The sequence below is a fragment of the Alligator mississippiensis genome, chromosome 14, assembly GCF_030867095.1.
Source record: "Alligator mississippiensis isolate rAllMis1 chromosome 14, rAllMis1, whole genome shotgun sequence".
In the NCBI taxonomy this organism is placed as follows: Eukaryota; Metazoa; Chordata; order Crocodylia; family Alligatoridae; genus Alligator; species Alligator mississippiensis.
This window is the reverse complement of record NC_081837.1, coordinates 36,273,984-36,294,504: the sequence shown is the minus strand read 5'-3', so window position 1 is coordinate 36,294,504 and position 20,521 is coordinate 36,273,984. Positions and strand designations below refer to the sequence as shown.

Genomic DNA, 20,521 nt, shown 5'->3' with positions numbered 1-20,521 from the left:
ATGAGAGAGAGTGAAAGAGAGAGAACAGAACATCCTGTACCCTCTGCATTAAAAACAGCCCGGCGAGGGGGAGGGGAAGGAAGGCCAAGAGAGAGCGAGAGTCTTTGGGGAGCAGCTCCATGGAAGGGAGCGCGAGGCCTTGGCGGTGCTCGCAGAAGCACAAACAGCTCCAGGCCGGTGGGGCTGCCTGCGCTCGCTGCGGAGGGGAGAGGCAGCAGGCACGTGCAGCCAGCCCCCCGGGCTGCAGCCAGCCTGGAAACGGGCCCCCTCTGCCAGCTGGGCGTGAGCACGAGCGTGGCGGGAGGGTGCGCGGCCGTGTGCCCCTGGGGAGGGTGTCGTGTGCACGGATGGAGGGAGGTGGGTGTGTTTGTGTGATGTGCCTCTTCTCACCAGGACCCGCTCACTGAAGGAAAGGGGAGTCGATGCCTGGCACGCAGCCTTACCGGGGTGCGCCCCTCCGCTCCAGGGTGAAGCAGCGGCTCCGATCACGAGGAGTAGCTGCGTTGTCGGTGTAAGGCGTGCTGCAGTAGCGGTCGTGTGCCCGCTCCCTGAGTCAAGTTAATCCCATGGTAGCCGCTTGCTCAGTACAAACCTGCTGCCTTGCCATGTAGCGACCGGGTGGTCGAGTAGCGCCAGCTTTGGGGAGCTGGTTCCTGTCTCCTCCTCGTACAGAGTAAATTGCAGGGCAGACTGTCACGTTGTCATTTTCCTGTGTGCCCTCACCCACCCTCAAGCTCCGGGCATCGTCGCACACCTCCAGTTACCAAGGAAGGAGTCACCTGCTTGAGAGAGCTCCAAAACATGAAAAAAAGCTCCTGTTGGATGGGGTCCATGTGCTGGTCTCGGTCCTGACAGAGGAAACGTCTTGCCCTTGCTGCTCAAACCATCCCTCTCCACCTGGCGTCCCACTAGGACCCTCCGAAACGGTGACGCTTAGAGCTGGGCAGGCTCCTGGGACCCTGAAGAAGGAGCTGGCCCCTGCCAGAGATAAAGACCCCAGGCCCTGCCGTGCTCATTTGGAAGGATGTGCCCTTTGCCTTAGTTCCCACTGAATCGGATCATCTCCTCGAGGGCCTGTTGCGCTCCGCTCCGCGCCAGATTGCCTACTGCACAGCAGCTTGGCAGTGCCTCGTGGCCCCGGAGCCGAGTCCTGCCCCTGCCGCATCACCTGCTGCTCCTTGTACCCAGAGCTGTGCTGCTGCACGGCCCTGGCAGCGGGCGGGGAGAGCAGGGCAGGGACACCGACCTCCACCCTGGAGTCTGAGTGTCTGGTGGGGCCTTGTCCGCGCCAGGGGACGCCCGCTCGCCGCCCCACCCTGCATGGTGGTCCCTATCGCTGTCCTCCCTGCCGCGCGAGCCCCTGCACCCCACACCGTACCCCCCTGCTGCCGAAGCTCCCCAGCGCCTCAGGCTGCAGGGCCCGTTCCTGTGTTTGTTGAGGCGCTGTGAGTCAGGCGTCTGGTTTTCGGTTTAAACCAATATTTACCAGCAGCCGCTGCCAAAACAAAGTTGCAGCCTCACCAGTAAATATAGGTCCGAGCTGGAAAAGCCTGCGCGTGTTTGGCGCCGGTCCAGATCTCTCAGCCCCCACCTCACATTCCCACGTGCTCCCCGCACCATCCGCTCGGGCTCCGCGCTTCCTCGCGGGAGCAGCTCTGCGGGCCGGGGAGGGGCTGCCCACCTCCACTGGTGCGGCAAGATGGGAGAGACCCCCTCTGCTGCCTCCCTCCAGAGGGAAACCCCCCTGATCCTGGTCATAAATAACACCATTGTGCGCAGACCAACAGCACTGAGCGGATCTCATTGATGCCGCTGGGCTGCACACCGTGCTTACCTCCAACAGCACAGCTACAGGGGAGTCACCCCTCCGCTCAGCAGTACAGGGGCAGGGACACAGCTGAGCTACAAGGAGCAAAGGTGCACCGAGTGCTGAAAGCACTGGGCTCGCCTCCCTCTGCTGTGTAGTGTAGCCATCTCTGGAGCGCACGGGGCAGCTGCTTCGAGGGCGCTGAGGCCTGAGAAGGGCAGTGAAGACTCTCCAGGCCCTACTTTACTGCAGGTCCTGGGGGCCTGGCCGGACAGGCTGCAACCCAAGATGCTGCTTGCCCAACAGGCCAGTGGGTAACTGCTCCTCTGAGACAGTGGCTTCTATGGCGCGGTCCTGCCGGTCCCGTCCAGAGCACTGGTTCAGTTCAGGAGAGACAGAAGAGCGGTATGGCCTGACTCGCCCTGACGCCAGGGCATGTGCTGGGGGTGATGCTGGCGCTGGTGGCGGGAGACACTGGTTGCAGTAGGAAGCAGGCTGGTGGGACAGCTGGCTTTGCTGCAGCCATCAGGCAGCACAGGGACCATGCAACCCTGCCTCCCTCCTGCTCAGGGCACGGGCAGTAGGACGGGGTGGAGGCAGAGGGCAGGATGAGGCCGGTGCAAACCCTGCAGCCATCTCTCGGGCTCTGCTGCCCTCTACCGGTGCCTGCTGGGTGTTCCCGGCGCCAGCCTGACTCAAGAAGTGAGGCCTGCAATTCTGCACCTGCCCTGGGGAGATGGAGCTGTGCAGGTGCTGTGTGGCCAGCTTCAAGGTGCTGGCTCCCAAGGCCTTAGGCAAACTTCCTCGAGATGAGCAGTGACATCTCCAGCTCCGGTAGAGCGTGCCGTGGCCGCTGCACTCAAATCGCGTCGTGAAGGAGACCAGGAGCCTTATCCCTGCTACGCAGATGAGGCACAGGGAAGTGCTGACTTGCCCTTGCAGCAGAGCCAGGAGCAGGACCCAGGTGTCCTAAGCACTAGGCTGGTGCTCTGTCCACTAGGCTGTACTGTTCTGAAGAATGCCCACGGGGACCTGCACTCCTGCCCCCTCTTTCAGCTCCGCGTCACGGGGCCAGGCACCACGCAGAGGCCAGAGCATATCGTGCATGAACAGACCCGCTGCTGCCTTCCAGGCACACAGCAGCAGCAATGCCCACCTCCACGCTCCTGGCAGCTGACCAAACCCCCTGCTGCTGCATCGCCATCCCTCTGTACCATGCAGTGAGCCGTGTCCTGACGAGTCAGACCACAAGACAGAGCCCCAGAGACCACAACCCTGCACTGAGCACAGCCTCCCCGGGACATCAATCCCAGAGGCCTGACAGCAAGGCGGCCTCAGCCCCAAGCTTGGCTGCTGCCTGGAAGAGCACTAGGGAGGGTGAAGGGAAGGGACAGCAGGCACCAGACCCTGCTGGGACCCCTGGATGGTAACAAGCCCCTTGAACTACTGTTATTTATGGCCTGCATTGCAGGAGCACCGAGGAGCCCCCCCCATCAGGGATCGGGACCCCAGCGTGCTAGGCGCTGGACACCTGTAACACAACAGCTGGTCCATGTCCCAAACAATCTCAGTAATGTGGCAATTATTCCTCAGTGCAAATTGATCCCAAATGAGCTGCCTGCTGCAGTGATGCAGAACAAGCCATGCGCCCTGCCCTATAAGATTGCACCCAGAAGCAAATGGGAAGACAGCATCATACATGGCACAGGGGGCGCTGAGGATGACTCCCAGGGGCCTGACTCCCAGGCAGGCGGGTACTTCGGGTTGGATGCACAATAACTGGGCTCCCTGCAGGTATAACTGGAGGAGGTTCTCTCCAGGAGATTAGAGGGGAAAATGAAAGGAGCCATTCTGGTTGAAATGTCTGTGAATCCATGGATGTTCTCAGCATCCTGCTTTCCTGGGAGAGACTTTGCCTGTGCATGGTTTCAGTGCACAAGTAGAGATGCCCTTTCTCACCCCAAGGAAGGGACAGGGTGGGATAGCAGCCTGCAGTTCAGAGAGGCCACAGAGTTCAGGTCCTGACTTGGAGTCAGCCACTCCCAATAATCAGACCAAGGGGCCAGTGAGACTTGCCACAGACGAAGCCGACAGCTGCAGAGCTCAGGCCCAGACAAGGATCCAACCTTCCTTGGGATCTGTTCGGTGCTGGGAGGGCTGATCTCAGCCCTTCTCTGCTGCCAACATTTAAAGAGCTTAAAACTCAGGCTGTGGACAGGTAAGAAAGGGTCATGGAACAAGCTGAGACTGAATCTTAGAAACCTCTGACAGCCAGAGCTGGCTCTGGAGTCTTCCAGAGGAACAGTGCCCAGGTCATTTAAAACTGGGCTTACGTGCAGTCATGGTACCATCCTCCCTGTGTCCACTCTCCTCCTAGCACTTTCTTTCCACAGATCTCAAATCACTTTACCAAGGGGGAAAGAGGGAGACAGAGAGACATCATTATTCCCATTTTACAGATAAGCAAACTGAGGGTAAAACTTTGCCCACAGTCAATGCTAGGACAAATAACCCAGGAGTCCAGCCCCTGGGAAATGCCCCTCCCAGCTGCCAGGCCCCAGATGTCACGGTGGACTCTGGTGACATCACAAACCGCGTGATGACCAGTCTCGTACCTCCAGTGAGGAGCCGCCCCGGGCAGTGTCCAGTCACTGCGGGTTCTGATTCCAGAACGTGGCTCCTCTCAGCAGCGGCCAGGTGGCAAGGCAGGAAGATGCAGTGTTGGGAGAAGTTCACCAGTAAAAACATGCTGAGTATGGCCACAGGAGCTGGGGCCATCTACTTGCTGTACAGGACCATCCAAGCAGGACTGAACAGCCCTGCCTTCAGCATGGAGCCTGTCAGCATTGCCAGTGAGTAGCAGCAAGATTTCAGCTTCCGCAGAGACAGAGAAGGCAGCAGTGCCCATCTGAACCCCTCGTGACTGCTACTGTCCCTGGCAGGGGGCTCAGCCCATGTGGCAGGGACAGCCCCCTCGCTTACAGCCTGTGACCCTCGTACAATTGCTGGCATAGCCAGTGGGGGAACTTTAGGGAACAGCAGTCTGAATGGTAGTCCCGGCCCTGCCACCGGCCTGCTGTGCAGCCCCAGCAAATTGATTTCCCCATCTCTTCGATGTGGGCCTCAGGCATAGTCCTGGATGCAGGGAGCCCCAAATACAGGAGAAGGTTGGATCCAGATGCAACTTAGGACCATCCCTAGTCATAACAGTGAGCCTGTTCAGGGGATCTTGGGGGCCCTAGAGCTAGTTAGCTAGTGTCAGGACGATGCATGGAGGGTCTAAGGCCCTGTGCAGTGATCATATATGGTCAACACTGCTGTTAAAGGCACATGCAGTATTTATGTTGGTTAGAGCAGAACATTTGTTCCAACTTGTCCCTATTAGTATTTTAACGCCTGCTGTTCCTGCTTTTATTCTTTGCCTTCATTTAGCATGAGGTTGTGGTGAACATCAGTGTTCGTTTCTCTGTCCCCAGGAAGTGTCATTCCATTGCTGCTGCCAGGGGGACCCCTCTCCCTGGTGTCATCCATAGATTTCATAGACATTAGGGCTGGAAGGGACCTTGGAAGATCATCGAGTCCAGCCCCCTGCCCCAGGAGCAGGAAGGCAGCTGGGGTCATAGGGGTCCATGTGCATCCATATTCATTTCATCCATGTCTTGTTTCAATTCAAGTTCAAAAGACCTTTGGGGGTTTGGGTTCAAGTTTTCCATGGCATTTGCACTCCCAGAACCTGCCTGAAATCTCAGTGGGGCACAGGGGCTGGGATGGACACCCTGAGTTCCTCCTGGGGCTGGAAGGAGACATATGCAAAGTTCAGCCAAGTGGCCATGAACTTTGGCAATGCTTTTCGCACCCTGCTCTGAAGGTGGGGTTTGGAGCAAGACCTCTTGGCCATGCCTGTCCCTGGCCCTTGTCACACATGGTCCAACATTTGGGCAAGAGAGTCTATTCATGTTTCACCATATGAAAAGGCCAGATCCTGCGCTGGCGGCTTCACTCCAGGGCCTCCGTTCTGCTCATTACTGATCGCTCATCCCTAGAACTCGCCGTGCAGCAAGAGAATTTAGGTCCGAAGGATTCTGGAGAGCTGCGGCGGCTTCTGATGTCCCTGAACCAGAAGCAGGATGAATACGCCAAGAGCATGATACTACACAGCATCACACGCTGCGTTTACCTGCTGGAGTCGGAGGTGAGCCCGCAGCTGGAGGTGCTTCCCTGAAAGAAAGCACAACTAAACCGGAGACCTGCCTGTGCCAGACTATGAGGTCCCTGTGGCTTTGGGGAGGTTCAGATCCAGAGTAGACCTTTTGTTCAGGCTTCTCTTTCCAATCAGTGCTTTCCCAGCTCTGGGGAGGGGAGCACGAGCCAGCAAAGACTCCCGAGCCAGCCTCAGAGCTGTATGCTGGCTGCCAGGAGAAAGGAGAAGTCATGGGCCGAAGGGAGGAACAGGGGCAATTCCTAAGCTGAATTTGTTCCTTGTGGGAATTTTCCCAGGTTTTCAGCGGACTCTGCTTGCTGCTCCACAATGGCAAAGACTCTTGCCAGGATTAGGCGAGAAGGAAGCTGATGAATTTGTCTTTGAACAAATTGTGGGCCCAAGCAGAAAGGCCTAGGTTTAGACTGCACTGCATGCATCTGAAGGGGCTCAGGGTTGGGAATTTGGTTAAATCCTCTCTCAGATGTTCCTAGAGGTCAAGCATAGCCTATGCTCAGCATTCTCAGCAGCAGAGGGCTTGATGTCTGGGTATGTTCAGAGCCTGCCGGTTGCTCCCTGCAGCACCACTGAACCCACTACCTATAAAGGCAGATCCCACTGCTCAGAGGGACTTTCAGACTCTGAAAGGTAGCAGCACTTTCAGAAATCATTCCCTGGCTGCAGAAAGCAGGCTGAGGTGAAAGAGGCAGATGGAGGCAGGCATCTTCATTTAACACAAAGGGGACAAGATCACAGGTGGGGCTGAAGCCACAGCTAGGAGAAGATCTGCAGAAAGCTCAAGGGGGGAGATAGGCACGGTGCATCGCTCTTGCATGAAAGGGAGGCCTTGTGGCCAGCGCTGGTTTGGTTCAATAAGACAAACAGGATCAAAGGGACAAGGGGGTCACCGAGTTAATCTTGCTTTTGGGAAGTAGGTGGTGGCTACATGAGAGCATTGCTCCCTTTGGTGGGACAAGCTACAGCAGTGTGGGGCCCGGGCAGCTTTAAGAGCCAGCAACTGATTAAGTAAGGCTCCAAGCCTGAACTCTTGGGGGCTTCAGATAAGCTCAGCCACTCACTGCCTTGCTGGCAGACATACAGAAGAGGAAGCTCTTCCCCATCTCAGTGCTTGAAGGGGTCTCAGCCCCGTTGTGCCTTAGCCCCATACCGATGGGCACAGCCAGGTCTCAAGGTGGGTGGCATCAGTGCCTGCATGGTCTACACTTTGCTTTTCCAGGCCTCTGCCTGCTCCTACGAGGACATCCGGCTGATGGCATCCTACCTGGATGACAGAGATAAAGACGTCAAGATCCACGCCCTAAATGCGCTCAAGGCTTTCGCTGGCATCCGGAAGTTTAGAATTAAAATCCAGGTCAGCGTTCCTGTCTCAGCTTTGGCGCCTCTGGGCCAGAAAATGGCAGGAGCTTCCAGCACTGCCAACTGCCCAGCACCCAGGCCAGACCGGGCCTGCCAGAGGCCTCGGGTGCCAGGCCAATAGCTACACTGCCACTGCGTCTTTCCATGCAGGAGTTTGTGCCCAAGATCTTGGAGCTGGTCACCTCCTACTGGGATGCGGAGCTGCACATTGCAGGGCTGAGGCTGCTGAACGGGCTGCCCCTGCCGGATCACACTCACCCCCTCCTGAGGAGGGCGATGCCTGCCCTGATGGAAATTGTGCAGACAGGGAGCAGCTTGGCTCAGGTAGGGAAGCACGTGTTCCTCCTTGCCCAGCTCCTCTTCCTCCTTCACCTCCAGTGCCCTTCCTGGGGCGAGGAGAAGCTGGGAGCTCCCTCCGCATCATTCCCTCCTCTGAATGTCCTCACAGGGAGGGAGGGGCGGCACCGCTGGTGCTCTCAGGGTGGGCACAGCTGTTCTTGAAGGGGCTGTGCAAGATATAACCCCACCTGGACTTAAAGAAGGGAAATGGGGACTGGCCAAAAGTTTGAGGGAGCCCCATTGGACTTGGAGCCAAGATCACCCTAAGTCAGCTGAACTGACTGCGGTTATGTTCTCCCAGACCTAGTGCTCCGGCCTCATCCTCTGTGGGGAAGGGCTGGGACTGGAGTAGCTATGAGTCCATCACTGTCTCCTGCTGGGCACTGGCCTTTGCCTGGTGCTCTGCTGTGACATTCCCGTCCTGACTCCTGGTCTGAGACTTCCCATCGGTATTTCCTCAGGTCCAAGTTCTCAAGCTCCTGAGCACCCTGGCCCAGAAAGAAGACCTCCTGTATGACATCCTGAACTGCCAGGTAAGGGCCAGCCTTTCACCAGCACTGGCAGGAACCTGAGCCAGACAAGCAGGGGGAACAATGATCCTGAGGGGAGGCAAGGACCGGAGAGGATGCAGCCTATTACTGCAGGCAGCACCTGAGACTTGCCATCAAAAGACCCTGTTTGCACTCCCGAGCCCTGACCTTGCACCATTCCCCTCTGCTGGGACTCATGAAAGCCTCCTCCTCTGTCACTGCCATCATGAGGCTTGTGCAGCCTGGCTGGCAGAGTTCACCATCCCACAGTGAACACAGGGCGCTCCAGGCCTAGAGAGGGCACAAAACTGGTGCTTGGGACACGTCCAGGTCTATTCTTCAGGGCACAGGTGTCCGGGTGCAGTTCAGAGGGGCCGCTGATCTGCTGCTTGATCCTGTGGCCTTTTGGGGGGGGGGGGGGGTGCACAGCAAAGGGCTGTGGCTGGGGTCCGATCACCCACAGGGCTTGAAGCCTGATGGGCAGTCAGAGCCGAGGCAGAGGCTGCTGGCCTGTGCCCATAGCGGTGCCTCCCCTTGTGCCCCAAGGTGCATGCTGACTTCCTGAACCTCTTCCATGCCTCGCTGTCTGGGAACCTGCTCCGTGAGGTGCTGGTGTTTGCGGAGCGGCTGAGCGAGGGCCGCTTGACCCCGCAGTACCAGTCGGTGCACTGGGAGTACAACGAGCTGTCCCTGCACGAGGCGCTCTTCGGGGACAGCTCCCGCTTGGCTGACCGCCTGCTCGCTCTCATCGTCCACCCTGAGGAGGAGGTGCAAATCCAGGCCTGCAAGGTCATCCTCAGCATCCAGCTCAGCAAGGAGGAAGCAGCAACCATCAGCACTGCCCAGCGCGTGCAGAGCTCCTTCTTTGACACGGACGAAGAGGACCTGTGCGAGAGCTAGGGGCCAGAGGCAGCATAACCAGAGTGATCATCAGAGATTAATAAACCAGATTGGGATTGAGGGTCTGCCGCCTCCTTTCCCCACAGACTCACACCCTTAAGGAACAGAGGGGTTGGAGAGAAGCCTAGCTCCTTGCTCAGCTAGGAAATGGCCCCTGTACCCCTCAGGCTGGGTCTAGCCAGGCATTTGCCCCCCTTCCAAGCACTGCTGCTGGTGGCACCAGGGCAGCCTTCCCCAGCGCAGAGGCAGAGTTGGGTTCTGTACCAGTTGGGTCATCTGAGCCTGAAATGGGGTTTTGACCTCTCTTCCCTAAGCTAGTCAATGCAGGCTGGTAGGAGGTCGCTATCCCCATGCTTCATGCTGTCTGCCAGACAGACAGGGTGCTCCAGGCCTAGAGAGGGCAACTGCAAGGTGCTGGTCACCACTGGCACAGCCCCGCTGGCTGAGAGCCACGCTGCCCTCCCTGGCCCTTTATCCCCCCCATGTCCAGATCAGAGTGGGGTCTCTCCTGCAGAATTCACACCCCCATGAAACAGAGTGAGAACCAGGCCCAGCCCCTTGAACATGCTGGGAGAGCCTCTCCCTGCCTCCCAGTCTGACTCTCCAGGGACCAGGCTGCTGGGGTACACCCCACAGGCCACTAGACTGGAGCTAAGAAAACAGGAAAAGGCTCCTCCTTGCCAAGGGCAATGGACCTGGCAGCCCTGCCTGTCTGCAGGACGCTTGCCTAAAGACCTGTAACTAGGTGCATGGGGTTTGGACTTACACTAGTCAGCCCACCATTATACCTGTGCCCCAGGGTCCCACACAGCCTCCAATGGAAACAGTTCAATCCATCCCCTGTCTACATGGCTAACAAACCCTTTTAGTGTCCTGGGGGCTGCCTCTGCCCCTGGGGCACTGTGCACAATTCTCCCATCACTCTCAGACTTCCATGGTGTCCATGTTATGACTGGCACCATCCAGTGCCCATGCTGGTTAAATACAGGTCTGGCCAGTTACAGCATACCTGAAATGCACTCGTGTATGCTCAAGGAAATTCAGGCTCCTCCACTCATGTCAGAGCAACATATAGCACTAGAGGAAGGTCTGCTTGGTGATTAAGGCAGAGGAGGAGCCAGGGCTCCAATCTTGGGGCTGATGCTGAATTGCTGGGCCCTGAAACAAGTCACTCTTTACCTTTCCCTGCCTCTGTTTCCCCTTGCTGTGTCTTGTTCTTACCACACCAGTGCACAAAGCGACCAGGTGGGCCTAGCAGGGACCCAACAACCACATTTACTATATATGCATGGTGCCTACTTATATGCACACACAAACAAATATACACACACTTTGGGTGGGTTTGGGAGGCCTGGTGAGCATCTGGGTCAGTTCTGGAGGGCTCACAAGCTACTTAAAAGGATACTACCCTATTTCCATACCCCGTATCCCTTCTTGAGAAAACAGATGAGGCTCCAACATTCACTGATATTCTTGCACCTCTGTACTGTAGCAGGGTGGGGGCTGCTGCTGCTCTCGACCCACTGCCAAATTACCTCTGTGCCTCGGGTTGTTGCTCAAAAACAAAAAATTACACAGGAACAGGTCTTTCCTTCTGACACCATGAGAACAGCAATTGTAAAGTACTGCACAAAGGAAACCACCTACAGTGTATAGTTTCACAGGTCCTAGTGGCACCTGGGGTATAAGCTACCATTACAGTGTATGGAAATGGAATAGTATCCCATGTGCCTCCAAATAAGCCTACACCTTGTTTGAGGAAGGCAGAACGTAGGAGTAATGATTCTTGCAGAGCCACAGATGGCTGCACGCAGCGACTCCCTTGGCCTGAGCCAGCTCAATGGTTGCTGCAGGCATAAGCTATGGTGCATTCAACCACTCATAGCTGCTAAGGAAATGATTAGCACCTTTTGTCTGCTCAGCTAACTGAAGTCCACTCCATGATAGGGTCAAATGGGATCTTTAACCCTGGTTGGCAGCCAGTCTAGGAGTGGAGCCTCGATAGATGGACAAATGGATGATCTCCTTTGCTCCGGTGCCTCCTGCAGCCAAGGTGGTTCCACATGTACTGGCACCTGCCTTTCCTTTGGATTAAACCAGAAAGGCTGAGGGGGACGCTGGTGTGTGGGCAGCTCGGTGTCTCCATACACACTGCCTAGGCTTTTGTGGCCTGGGGTGGTCACTCCAGCTTCACCTTATCTTTCAAGTGTGGACTAGGTTCAGCGAGCTGAAGTCTCACTCAGCATAATTCTACTGTTTTGTGAAACAAAGATGCCTACTACTACTAACGGCAAAAGCCAACTCCTCAGCAGTGTGAGAGGGGTAACACTGGACTCCACTCCCTCTGCCTACTGGGCTAGAAAGAAGCAGTGGTCATTTCAGCAGCAGTGTCTTCATGCTCCTATTCCAGTGAAGGAACCCATTTTCCCTGATTAAAACATGCACCTTAATTTTGGAGGACTGATTGAGGGGAAAGGTGCATGTGGTATGTGAAGAAATACAGTATTTCCATACACACAGGAATGCCCACAAGCTAGCAGAGAGCAGATTTAGATTGGACATTAGGAAGAACTTCTTCACAGTTCGAGTGGCCAAGGTCTGGAACGGGCTCCCAAGGGAGGTGGTGCTCTCCCCTACCCTGGGGGTCTTCAAGAGGAGGTTGGATATGCATCTAGCTGGGGTCATCTAGACCCAGCACTCTTTCCTGCCTAGGCAGGGGGTCGGACTCGATGATCTATTGAGGTCCCTTCCAACCCTAACATCTATGAATCTATGAAAGCAGTCTTGTGACATGCATTAGGATACATGGTAAATGGAGCTGGTTAGGAAACGTTTTTATCTCCCTACAGTTAAGGAAATGCTGCGGCAAAAAATCAAATCTGAACTCTCTCCATTCTGACCCACTGGCATGGTGTCTTATGGGGCTGGCGTTTGCCCGAGCCCTGCTCCCATTCTCCCCTGTCGGCAGAGCTCCCTGATGAAACAGCTTCCACGATGGCCTATGACAGGGGCGGACAATTATTTCAGGCAGAGGGCCACTCACTGAGTTTTGGCAAGCCTTCGAGGGCCACATGACAGGCAGCCAGGGGCCAATAAATTTTAATTTTCTAAATTTTTTAGGGGTCCTGTGGACTGGATGGAATGGTGGGCTGCATCCTGCCCACCCCTGACCTATGATCTTCCTTTAGGAGGAGAGGCAAGTGCCTTAGAGAGCTTACATGGTCATGGTAGTTTGTGGGAGATGAAGTCTGGCTGGGAAACAAAAAGAAATGCTATCTGGTCAATTATTTCAGTTAATGAATAAAGCTGAGAAAACTGCAATCTGTCCTACTTAGTCCACAATTAGGTAACACCTTGGTTGGAAGAGATTTGCACAGCTGTGATGGAGCTAGCAGTACTCTGGAAGGGGAAATTCATTGGGTGCGGGGGAAGAGAAGACTTTTGCACCAGTGAGGTGCCCACAACACAGCAGGGAATGTCACCTGGAGGGAGGAAGTCATTCTCTCACCTTGTGCTGCCCAAGGCATGAGTCTCCTCTGACCTCTGAAATCCTCCCAGCCAACATCTCTCTTCTGTTTACACTTGCCACTGCCCTGTGGCTCTCTCTGTCCTGCCTGTGCAAACTGTGCCTGTGTGTTGGAGCATGAAATAATCCCAGATCTCACAATGTAATGAATGGGAGAAACAGCTCTTTACTGGAAGTTCCAAAAGTGCCATAAAATTCCTCCTCCTCCATTCGCAGCTGGATCCAAGCAGGGTGACACTTGCAGGAACAAGAATCACAGCAGCCCCACAGAGCAGCTGGTGAGCTATTGTGCAATGAGAGGGTACAATCCAATCATTCAGAAGCCAAGGTCAAGGCAGGGTGAAGTCAGCACTGCTTCTGGCTTTGGGAAGGAGCACAAGGCAGCTGACTCTTTCCAGCCCCTTTTGTAAAGTGTCAGCTGAAAGGCGAGTACCTTAAAGGCAGGCAGTTATTTCTGAGGGGTTGTGGGACTGGAGAGAGAAAATGGGGGGTCTTGAAGAGATGAGAACAGATACCATGACAGAAGTGAAGCAAGAGTGCATTAGTCTCATACTGAAGTCCAGAGAAGGGGAAAGATATTTTGAAGGCTACAACCCGGAGCAGAGTGACACAAGATAGCGTGGCTTGTGAAGCCAGGCACAGGTCCTTGAAAGCACATCTGTGGGTCAATGTAGAGGCATAGGTGTAACTACAGGAAGGCTCAGTGAAGGTGTGGTTAGCAGGGTGTTGTGTATGTAGGTGACAAGGCAGGTCATGGGGCAAGAGGTATATGTGGAGTACAGGAAGAGGCGTCATGTATGTATGGGACGTAGGCTGGAGAAGATGCACGTGTGCATGGGAAGGGGTGATGGATACTAGGCATGTGCATTGGAAGAGGAGAGAGGGATGACAACTGTGCAGCACGGTTCCCCTGCGGCGATTCCACCTTTACTTGGATGAGTTCCGTGGATCCTGGCAGATGCCGTAGTTGGTGTTGGTGATGGAGCCCACCAGGCTGTTGTCAGCCTCACAGGTTAAGCCTTGCTCACAGGGACATTTGTAGTAAACCCCATAGAGGCTCTGCAAGGGACACAAAGGCATGGGTAACAGTACAGGATACTGCTTGGCGTGTACCCAGTGCTCCCTCTACTCTGCCAGCAATGCCTGGGCAACCTGGTCTGCTTCTCCTACAACCAACCATCTCTCCACCTTCTTCCCTACTCTCCACTAGCATGGAACAGCCCTCCTGAGCCAGTCTAGGCAGCTGCCACCCTCTCTGCATGTGAGTGCCACTGCTGACATGATGCCTGCAAGACACTAGCTACCTCATAATGGTGAAGTAGCAGAATACAGGTATTGAGGACAGTCTCTGTCTCTCCCTATTGGTTGCTCCACATGAGACTTTAATGAGGAGGTGCCAACTGCCAAGTAGGGGACTCAGGCCCAGTTTCTCAAATGCATTTGAGTATCTAACTCCTATTTAGGCACCTCACTTCTATTGATTTCATCATCAGTTCAATAGGATGTAGGTGTCTAAAGACCTTTCAGGATATGGGCCTTAGTCTCTTAGCTGAAGCAGTTGTCTCTCATCATTTTAACTGAAAAACTCCCAGGTTTGAACAGGGCAGGGTCAGTTCCATGGACACCTGAGCCTGTTTGTGGGGTCCCTTTCTCTTGCCCTGTCTCCATGCAGACCGAGAACCTCTTAGACAAGGAACTTCTTAGTGATTCTGGAAGTAGACCATCGTTCATATCTGCGTCCACTCATGGGTGCAGCTGAAGAAAGTCCCATAACAGAGCAACATTTGAGTGGAGCATAAGCAGGACCCAGGAAAAGCTTCCGGGCCCCATCCCCAGTGAGGTTAGTTCTGGTGGGGCTAGGAGAGAGCCTCCCTGGAGGAAGAAGGTGTGGTTGGTGGGGAAGAGAGGGCTGTGGAGCTATCTTGACAAGGAGTCACTGGAGAAGGGCCTCCTGAATGGGCCTTGAAGATCCAGTCGCAGCAGGATGCAAAATGTTGAGAGGCCAAGGATGTTTTGAGGGCAGTTTCAAGGAAGGAATATCCCAGAGGCTATCAGAGGGTGGCCTCACAGCCATCTAGTGTTTTGGCATGAACCTCCCAGCTCCTTGACCAAGGCCATTATCCATAATTTGCCCACATGTCCTGATCTCTGCCATGTTATGCGTTGCCAAAGGGAGGGGAGATGGGGGGAGGAAAAAAACACGTTAGAGGGAACACAAGCTAGAGCTAGTGGAAAAACAGAACTTCAGGAAATGCCGTGTACCTTTGGGGAACACTCCTCAAATTCAATGGCTTTGTTTGTACAACGAGCCAGGCTTAGCCCACTGGTCCTGTGACAGCAGTTGCTTTTGCATTGAGCACTTTGCAGACACAGCTCCCCATTGTCCTGTAATAAAGCACAGCAAGAGCCAATACAGGGACCCAAACACCCCAGGGTGAGGGTCCATATCTCCCTACTTCTTCCTACTGAAGGTAGCATCCAGTGGTGCTTAGTGTGCAACCCATCTCCAGTGATAACTGTTGCAGGCAGTGAAGTGAGAGTACTCCACTCTACAGAGGTTCTTACAAGTGTGCCTTGGTGCAGTCCATATATTTACACCCAGGCTCACACAGTGGGACCAGTCAAGGGACCAACAAAACGCTACTTAATCAATGTGTCCAGCAAAGGGTGAGCAGACTTGTACTCTGTACATAAGGGGAAATTTTGCAACAAATTCCCCCAATCAGGAAGTTGACAGACAAGGTGCATGGGCTTCAGTTTATGCGTACAGTCATGCACATGCAGAGTGTAAAGAGTTTCAATCCATCCACATGCATTAAGGGTCAAATCCTACAGGTCTCCCTCAGTACTGACTCAAGTAAAACTCCCAGTGAAGTCCATAGAAGTTGGCCTTGAATAAGTGCCTAAGAAGAAAGTGCAGAGTTGAATAGTAAAAGTACATCCACTTTACACACACACATGCCATTCACACATACTATATCCCATTTCACCACTGAAATGTGCCCAGTAGGCTGCATGTCAACCAATACTCTCAAGTCCTAGCCAGAGAAGCTGACATCTCCCCCTCCTTGCCTCAATCTGCAAGACCCCTCTCTGTGATTTGCAGGGATTGTCTCACATGTGTGTTGTGATGTGATGCAAAAGATGCCTGAGCCTAACTCAACCCTGAGTTGGTCCATACCGATCTTGTGATTCAGATACTAGTTTGAGACTTTAGAGATCTCAATTCTGGACCTGCCAGTGGCATCCACACTTCCAAGGCACTTATTTTTGGAGGTGCTGAGCTCTTGCCACTCTCATTGGCTTTGATGGAAGCAAGATTGCAAAACACTTCTGAAAAGCAGGCAGCTAATCTCTTTGGGCCTCAGTTTCCCCTTCTGGAAAATGGGGCAAAGGATATTTCTGTCTCATAAGGAGATTACAGATATCAAGCCACTAGTTGGTGAGGCCACCCCATAATCAGTGGGACTTATAGAAACGCCAGTATTATAAATAGGAGGAAATCAAATATATTGGAACTGAATGTTGAATTGTTACAGATGCCTCTATAAACCTTTCTTCTCTTACACTATGGAATCACCAAGGGGAAGGAGGGAGGATACTCTGAGCTGCATCCTGAAAATCCCCAAGCACACATGAAATTCCCACCCACCCCAAGAGGGTTGCCTTCTCTGGAGAGCCAGTGGGCACAGACCCGTGTGAAGTCTGTGCGGCTGAATCGAGACCTTGCTTGATCCCCCTCTTACCAAGTTGAAGATGAGGCCTCGCTGGTGAGAAAATGACTGGGCGACAGCAAGAGAGAGCAGCAGCAGGACCAGAGTTCTCTCCATGGTGTGATAGGACCACACAAGAGTCTCTCTGGTGGGTTCAGGGCATGGACAGTAAGGTGCAGGGATGATTCAAGTACGTATATAAAACAGGTCTCCCTAGTCACATGACCAGCCTGTTCCCAATTGCATCCACACACATACCTCTGCAGAGCCAAGGGCTTAGGGAAAAACAAGGTCATAATGAACTTTCGCATGGTGTGAAATGTTTAAACTAAAAACAGAAACAGATAAGAATAACAAAGATCCTCCAATTTCTGCTCAGGCACTGCTCTTTTTGAAGGTGAATAGAATCCCATGCAAATTCATGCATTATAACCTCCTTATACTACCCAATGTCATAGAGTCTATTAGTTAAATTAAGCCAAAGACCCACTAACATCAATAAATGCAAAGGTTAAGATCAAAGCATTTTTTTGATTTTACCTTGCAGGTAATCTGCTGAGAAGTTCCACATCTGCATTGTAGCCTCTCCATCCCTTTTGGCCATTCTCAAGGTCTCTATAGATTAGTTAGTACAGCCATGCTTATCTCACGAGCTCGCTCAGCAAGATCAGGAACCACAGGAAAAAGGGAAGGATTTCACCCAACCATATTTTGGTCAGCCAGCACTTCTCTTATAGCAAAGACCAATGAAAGTCATGGCAAGGAACCAGGACCATCAGCACAGCCAAAGAAAGATCCCATGAACACACACTGGCAGCCACAAAGAAGAGTCGTCCCTCAAGAAGATTTTCAAGAGATTTAAGTTGCCTCTCCTGAGATAAATTTACTACTGCAATCACGGTAGTGTGAATTCCAGTAAGTACCTTCTCTTCTGGCAATATCTGGCTATTGGAGGGAAATTTGCTAACTTTTTCTTATGACAAATTTTCTTAAAAGAATTAGAAGATATTCATATCTCTGTCAAATGGACTATCTTTTGTAGTGGTTCTTTGTTACCACAAAAAGCTTTTCTAATGAAGACATTAGGAAATTAAACCTGCAATCCAGCCTGCCTCTCTCTCCTTGGAAATCCCCCAGATACCCTGATTGCAGGAATGCTTCACATGCAAGCCTCAAGCACCCACATTCAGTATGGGGTTGATTCAGCCCATTACAAAAATACAGAATTTGGACTAATATTTCAGGGGAGGGGTTTCAGTCCAGAACCATCCTCCATAGATTTTCATTCTTCAAGTCATTCAGGAGGCAGCATTACATCTTACACACTTCCATCTTCATCCTAGCTGAGACTGGAAAGAAACTCAGTAAGCCAAGTAAAATATACACGAGTAAATAGGCATGCCCACACCACAGCCTGCAGACCTGGGGAAAGAGCTCACCCAAGCTAATGCAACCATCAGGGTTTTATCAGCATTGAAATCACAGACTAGTTTCCAGGTCTTTTCACTGATATGGAGTAAGTCCCTATCTCCAAAATGGGAATGAGCTGTGGTGGTGCGAGCACTGGGCTAGGAGTCAGGGTCTATGGGCTATATTCCCAACTCCATCCTGAGCTTGGTAAGAGGTCAACATTTTCAGAAGTAGCCCCTGATGTAGGCATTCCCAAATTCCATGGTCCAACAGTTAGGACTTGGTTTTCCAAGGTACTGGAAACACTGCTGAAATCAGTGGGAGCTGGGAGTATATAGCACCACTGAAAGTCAGGCCCAACACCTTGAAGACCCAAAATCAGAGGCAATTTTTGGTTTTAGCATGCTTCTCTGAGACTCAGTCAATATCAAGGAATAAACCTTCAGGGGTAACAAGATGGCATGAGTAATTTTGTGCGGCGGAATATGTTTTGCTTTGGTATTATATAGTACCTCTCTTCTAAGGTCCCTGCCACACTTACATATGTTCCTGTGGGTCTGGGAGGCACTTCACAGAAGGTGAACCTGAGGCATATAAATGTGAAATGGCATCTGCAAGGCAACTCGTCTACAGGGTTGGGATTTAAGTCCAGAACTCCTGACAACCCGCCCCATAATCTTAGCACTTGGCAATCCTCTCTCCCTTATGATCTCCTTTTAAAAGAACAAAAATCACAAAATGGACTTAATTTTCTTTCCCTGCAGACCCCTATCAGTAAATTCAACCTACTGAACTGCTGCAATGCCAAATGATGTGCTACAGGAATCTAGGAAACTTATTTATCCTGTGTAGCCAGATGGACCCAACACAATGCTGATTCCACTGAAATGAATAAATGATCCAGTTAAAACCATTGCTTGGCCATGTGCCCCTTCTCATTACACCTTATATTGGCACTGGCAAAAGTCACACACGAGGCCCCATACTGCTGAAACTGGAAATCGGTCTCTGTCCAGAAGAGCTTACCATCTGAGATGTGAAATAACATCTGGGAATGGGGCCAGGAGAGCTAAGAGTTATAGCAGCTAAATTGCTCATGCTAATTGTGTGCTCATCTCGGCAGTTCACTAAAGAGAGACTGAATTGTACTGGAAGTCAGTATTTAGTGTTATTGATTCAGGGGTCCTATAGGAGGGGCAAGGTTGAAGGGGAATAGGAACAGCAGGAGTGTGGTGTGGTCTTATACATCCTGTGTGGTCCACAAGCACCATCCATGTGAATGTTAGTGCTCTGGGACAAGTAGTTCAAGGTCCTGTGGATGACCCAGCAGGAGTCCAAGTCTAGTCCTGCTGAGCAACTGCTTAGCAGCATGAATACGAAGGTCACTGCCTGGCCCAAAAGTAACAACTTCTTCACCCTGGCTGCGATTTAGCTAGGGATGGGCTAAGAAGAAAGCATAAGGGCTAATAATACCAAGCTGTAAATTAGTCAGGGCACTGTGACAAAGCTTTCCAGACCTCCAGCTGCCATCTCTTCTCAGCCATTCTAGCTATACCTTGCACTCCAGCAAGGCATCTGTTAGAGCCCCACAGTGTCACTGATAACAGCCTGGCTGCAAGCCCAGAAGGAACCAGCAAACAACACCTGTTCTCCCATATATTTGGTCTTTAAATATTTCAGTAGTTAAATGATAAAAGGAAAACAGATCTGGGAACAGAGCAGCTTTGCATTTCCTATCACTCTCTGTCCACTTCTAACAATAATTAACAGGTCTGCAGACCTTTTTTTTGGCCTGAAGCCTTTGAGGGCTTGTCCACATTGCAGTGATGGTTCCAGTTATCCATGCTGAAGTTGCCCTTTCTCAAGCTAGCTGCAGTGAGTCTGGCCACATTTTAAAAGACCCCTTGAACTCTGCAAGGAGGTGGGGGTGGGGAAGGGCTAGTAGCACAGAAAAGCTGAGATGCCTTCTGAATGACTAGAGTTCAGGGGCTGACAAAACTCAGCACAAATCCTTTGCTGGGCTGGCCTGCACAAACTTAAAGTATTATTAGCTTGAGCGGTAGACATTTGTGTGTGTGCAGAAGACTCAGGTGAGGCACAACGCTCAAATTACACCTCAAGATAATATTGCAGTCATGTCATGCCCTTTGCCCTCTGAGTGCTAACAGATGGGCAGCAGCAGGCAAGTGTCAGATAACTCCAGAGTATTGTGACTTTGTCCCTACTAAAAGGGCCAGAGAGCAGACCATCTCCTGCCAGCTAACACTGAGCTACTAAACAAGTCCTTCATTTCAAAGGCGCTTAGGTTAGCACATTCTCCATTGATAATTAATACCAAGGTCTTGATTAAATGAATCTTCCCAAGAGAACCCCTGTATACTAGAAAATCCTTCTCTGTCCCAGTTACAACAGAGCTGCTCTGCCAGTGGGAGCAACAGTGAGAGCAGCAGTATACAGAGGGATAAACTGGTTTTACCACTAAGAGCACTGGTATGGCTGCAGTTCCATCACAGCAGCGGCTCCATTATAACATGGGCATACTCGAACTAGCTAGCTCCAATCCTGGTAGCCATCCAGCTGAGCCAACACAGAGGTCTGCATGGGCTGTAAAACCCACCCAAGAAAGAGGGTAAATTAGCCTGCTCTGAACTCTGTGCTGCCCCGGTGACACTTCTATCAGTATCCAGGCTGCCTGGTTTACTTCCAGCTCGGGGATCTGCC

The 20,521-nt window shown here is 52.5% G+C and overlaps 2 protein-coding genes across 2 annotated transcripts; one reads left to right on the top strand and one right to left on the bottom strand.

The window, feature by feature from the left end:
- The first annotated feature begins 1,600 nt into the window (after nucleotides 1-1,600).
- Nucleotides 1,601-9,200, top strand: ARMC12 (armadillo repeat containing 12). The gene is made up of 6 exons (XM_006276899.4): nucleotides 1,601-4,659; nucleotides 5,851-5,999; nucleotides 7,243-7,377; nucleotides 7,533-7,706; nucleotides 8,183-8,254; nucleotides 8,798-9,200. Exons 1-6 carry the CDS (start codon nucleotides 4,407-4,409, stop codon nucleotides 9,149-9,151), a joined length of 1,137 nt encoding a protein of 378 aa, XP_006276961.2. The 5' UTR covers nucleotides 1,601-4,406; the 3' UTR covers nucleotides 9,152-9,200.
- A 3,635-nt stretch (nucleotides 9,201-12,835) lies between these two features.
- CLPS (colipase) lies at nucleotides 12,836-18,669 on the bottom strand. The gene is made up of 3 exons (XM_006276898.3): nucleotides 16,424-18,669; nucleotides 14,940-15,062; nucleotides 12,836-13,736 (listed from the first exon to the last, which is right to left on the bottom strand). Exons 1-3 carry the CDS (start codon nucleotides 16,505-16,507, stop codon nucleotides 13,605-13,607), a joined length of 339 nt encoding a protein of 112 aa, XP_006276960.1. The 5' UTR covers nucleotides 16,508-18,669; the 3' UTR covers nucleotides 12,836-13,604.
- Between the last annotated feature and the right edge of the window lie 1,852 nt (nucleotides 18,670-20,521).

What these genes read in the sequence shown, in the direction of transcription:
- ARMC12 (XM_006276899.4), top strand. Translation starts at nt 4,407, where the DNA reads ATGACCAGTCTCGTACCTCCAGTGAGGAGCCGCCCCGGGCAGTGTCCA. An exon ending in CAGGGAGCAGCTTGGCTCAG is followed by an intron (nt 7,707 to 8,182) that starts GTAGGGAAGCAC and finishes GTATTTCCTCAG; the next exon opens with GTCCAAGTTCTCAAGCTCCT. An exon ending in ATGACATCCTGAACTGCCAG is followed by an intron (nt 8,255 to 8,797) that starts GTAAGGGCCAGC and finishes TTGTGCCCCAAG; the next exon opens with GTGCATGCTGACTTCCTGAA.
- CLPS (XM_006276898.3), bottom strand. Translation starts at nt 16,507, where the DNA reads ATGGAGAGAACTCTGGTCCTGCTGCTGCTCTCTCTTGCTGTCGCCCAG. An exon ending in GAGGCCTCATCTTCAACTTG is followed by an intron (nt 15,063 to 16,423) that starts GTAAGAGGGGGA and finishes GCTTTATTACAG; the next exon opens with GACAATGGGGAGCTGTGTCT. An exon ending in TTGAGGAGTGTTCCCCAAAG is followed by an intron (nt 13,737 to 14,939) that starts GTACACGGCATT and finishes TGTCCCTTGCAG; the next exon opens with AGCCTCTATGGGGTTTACTA.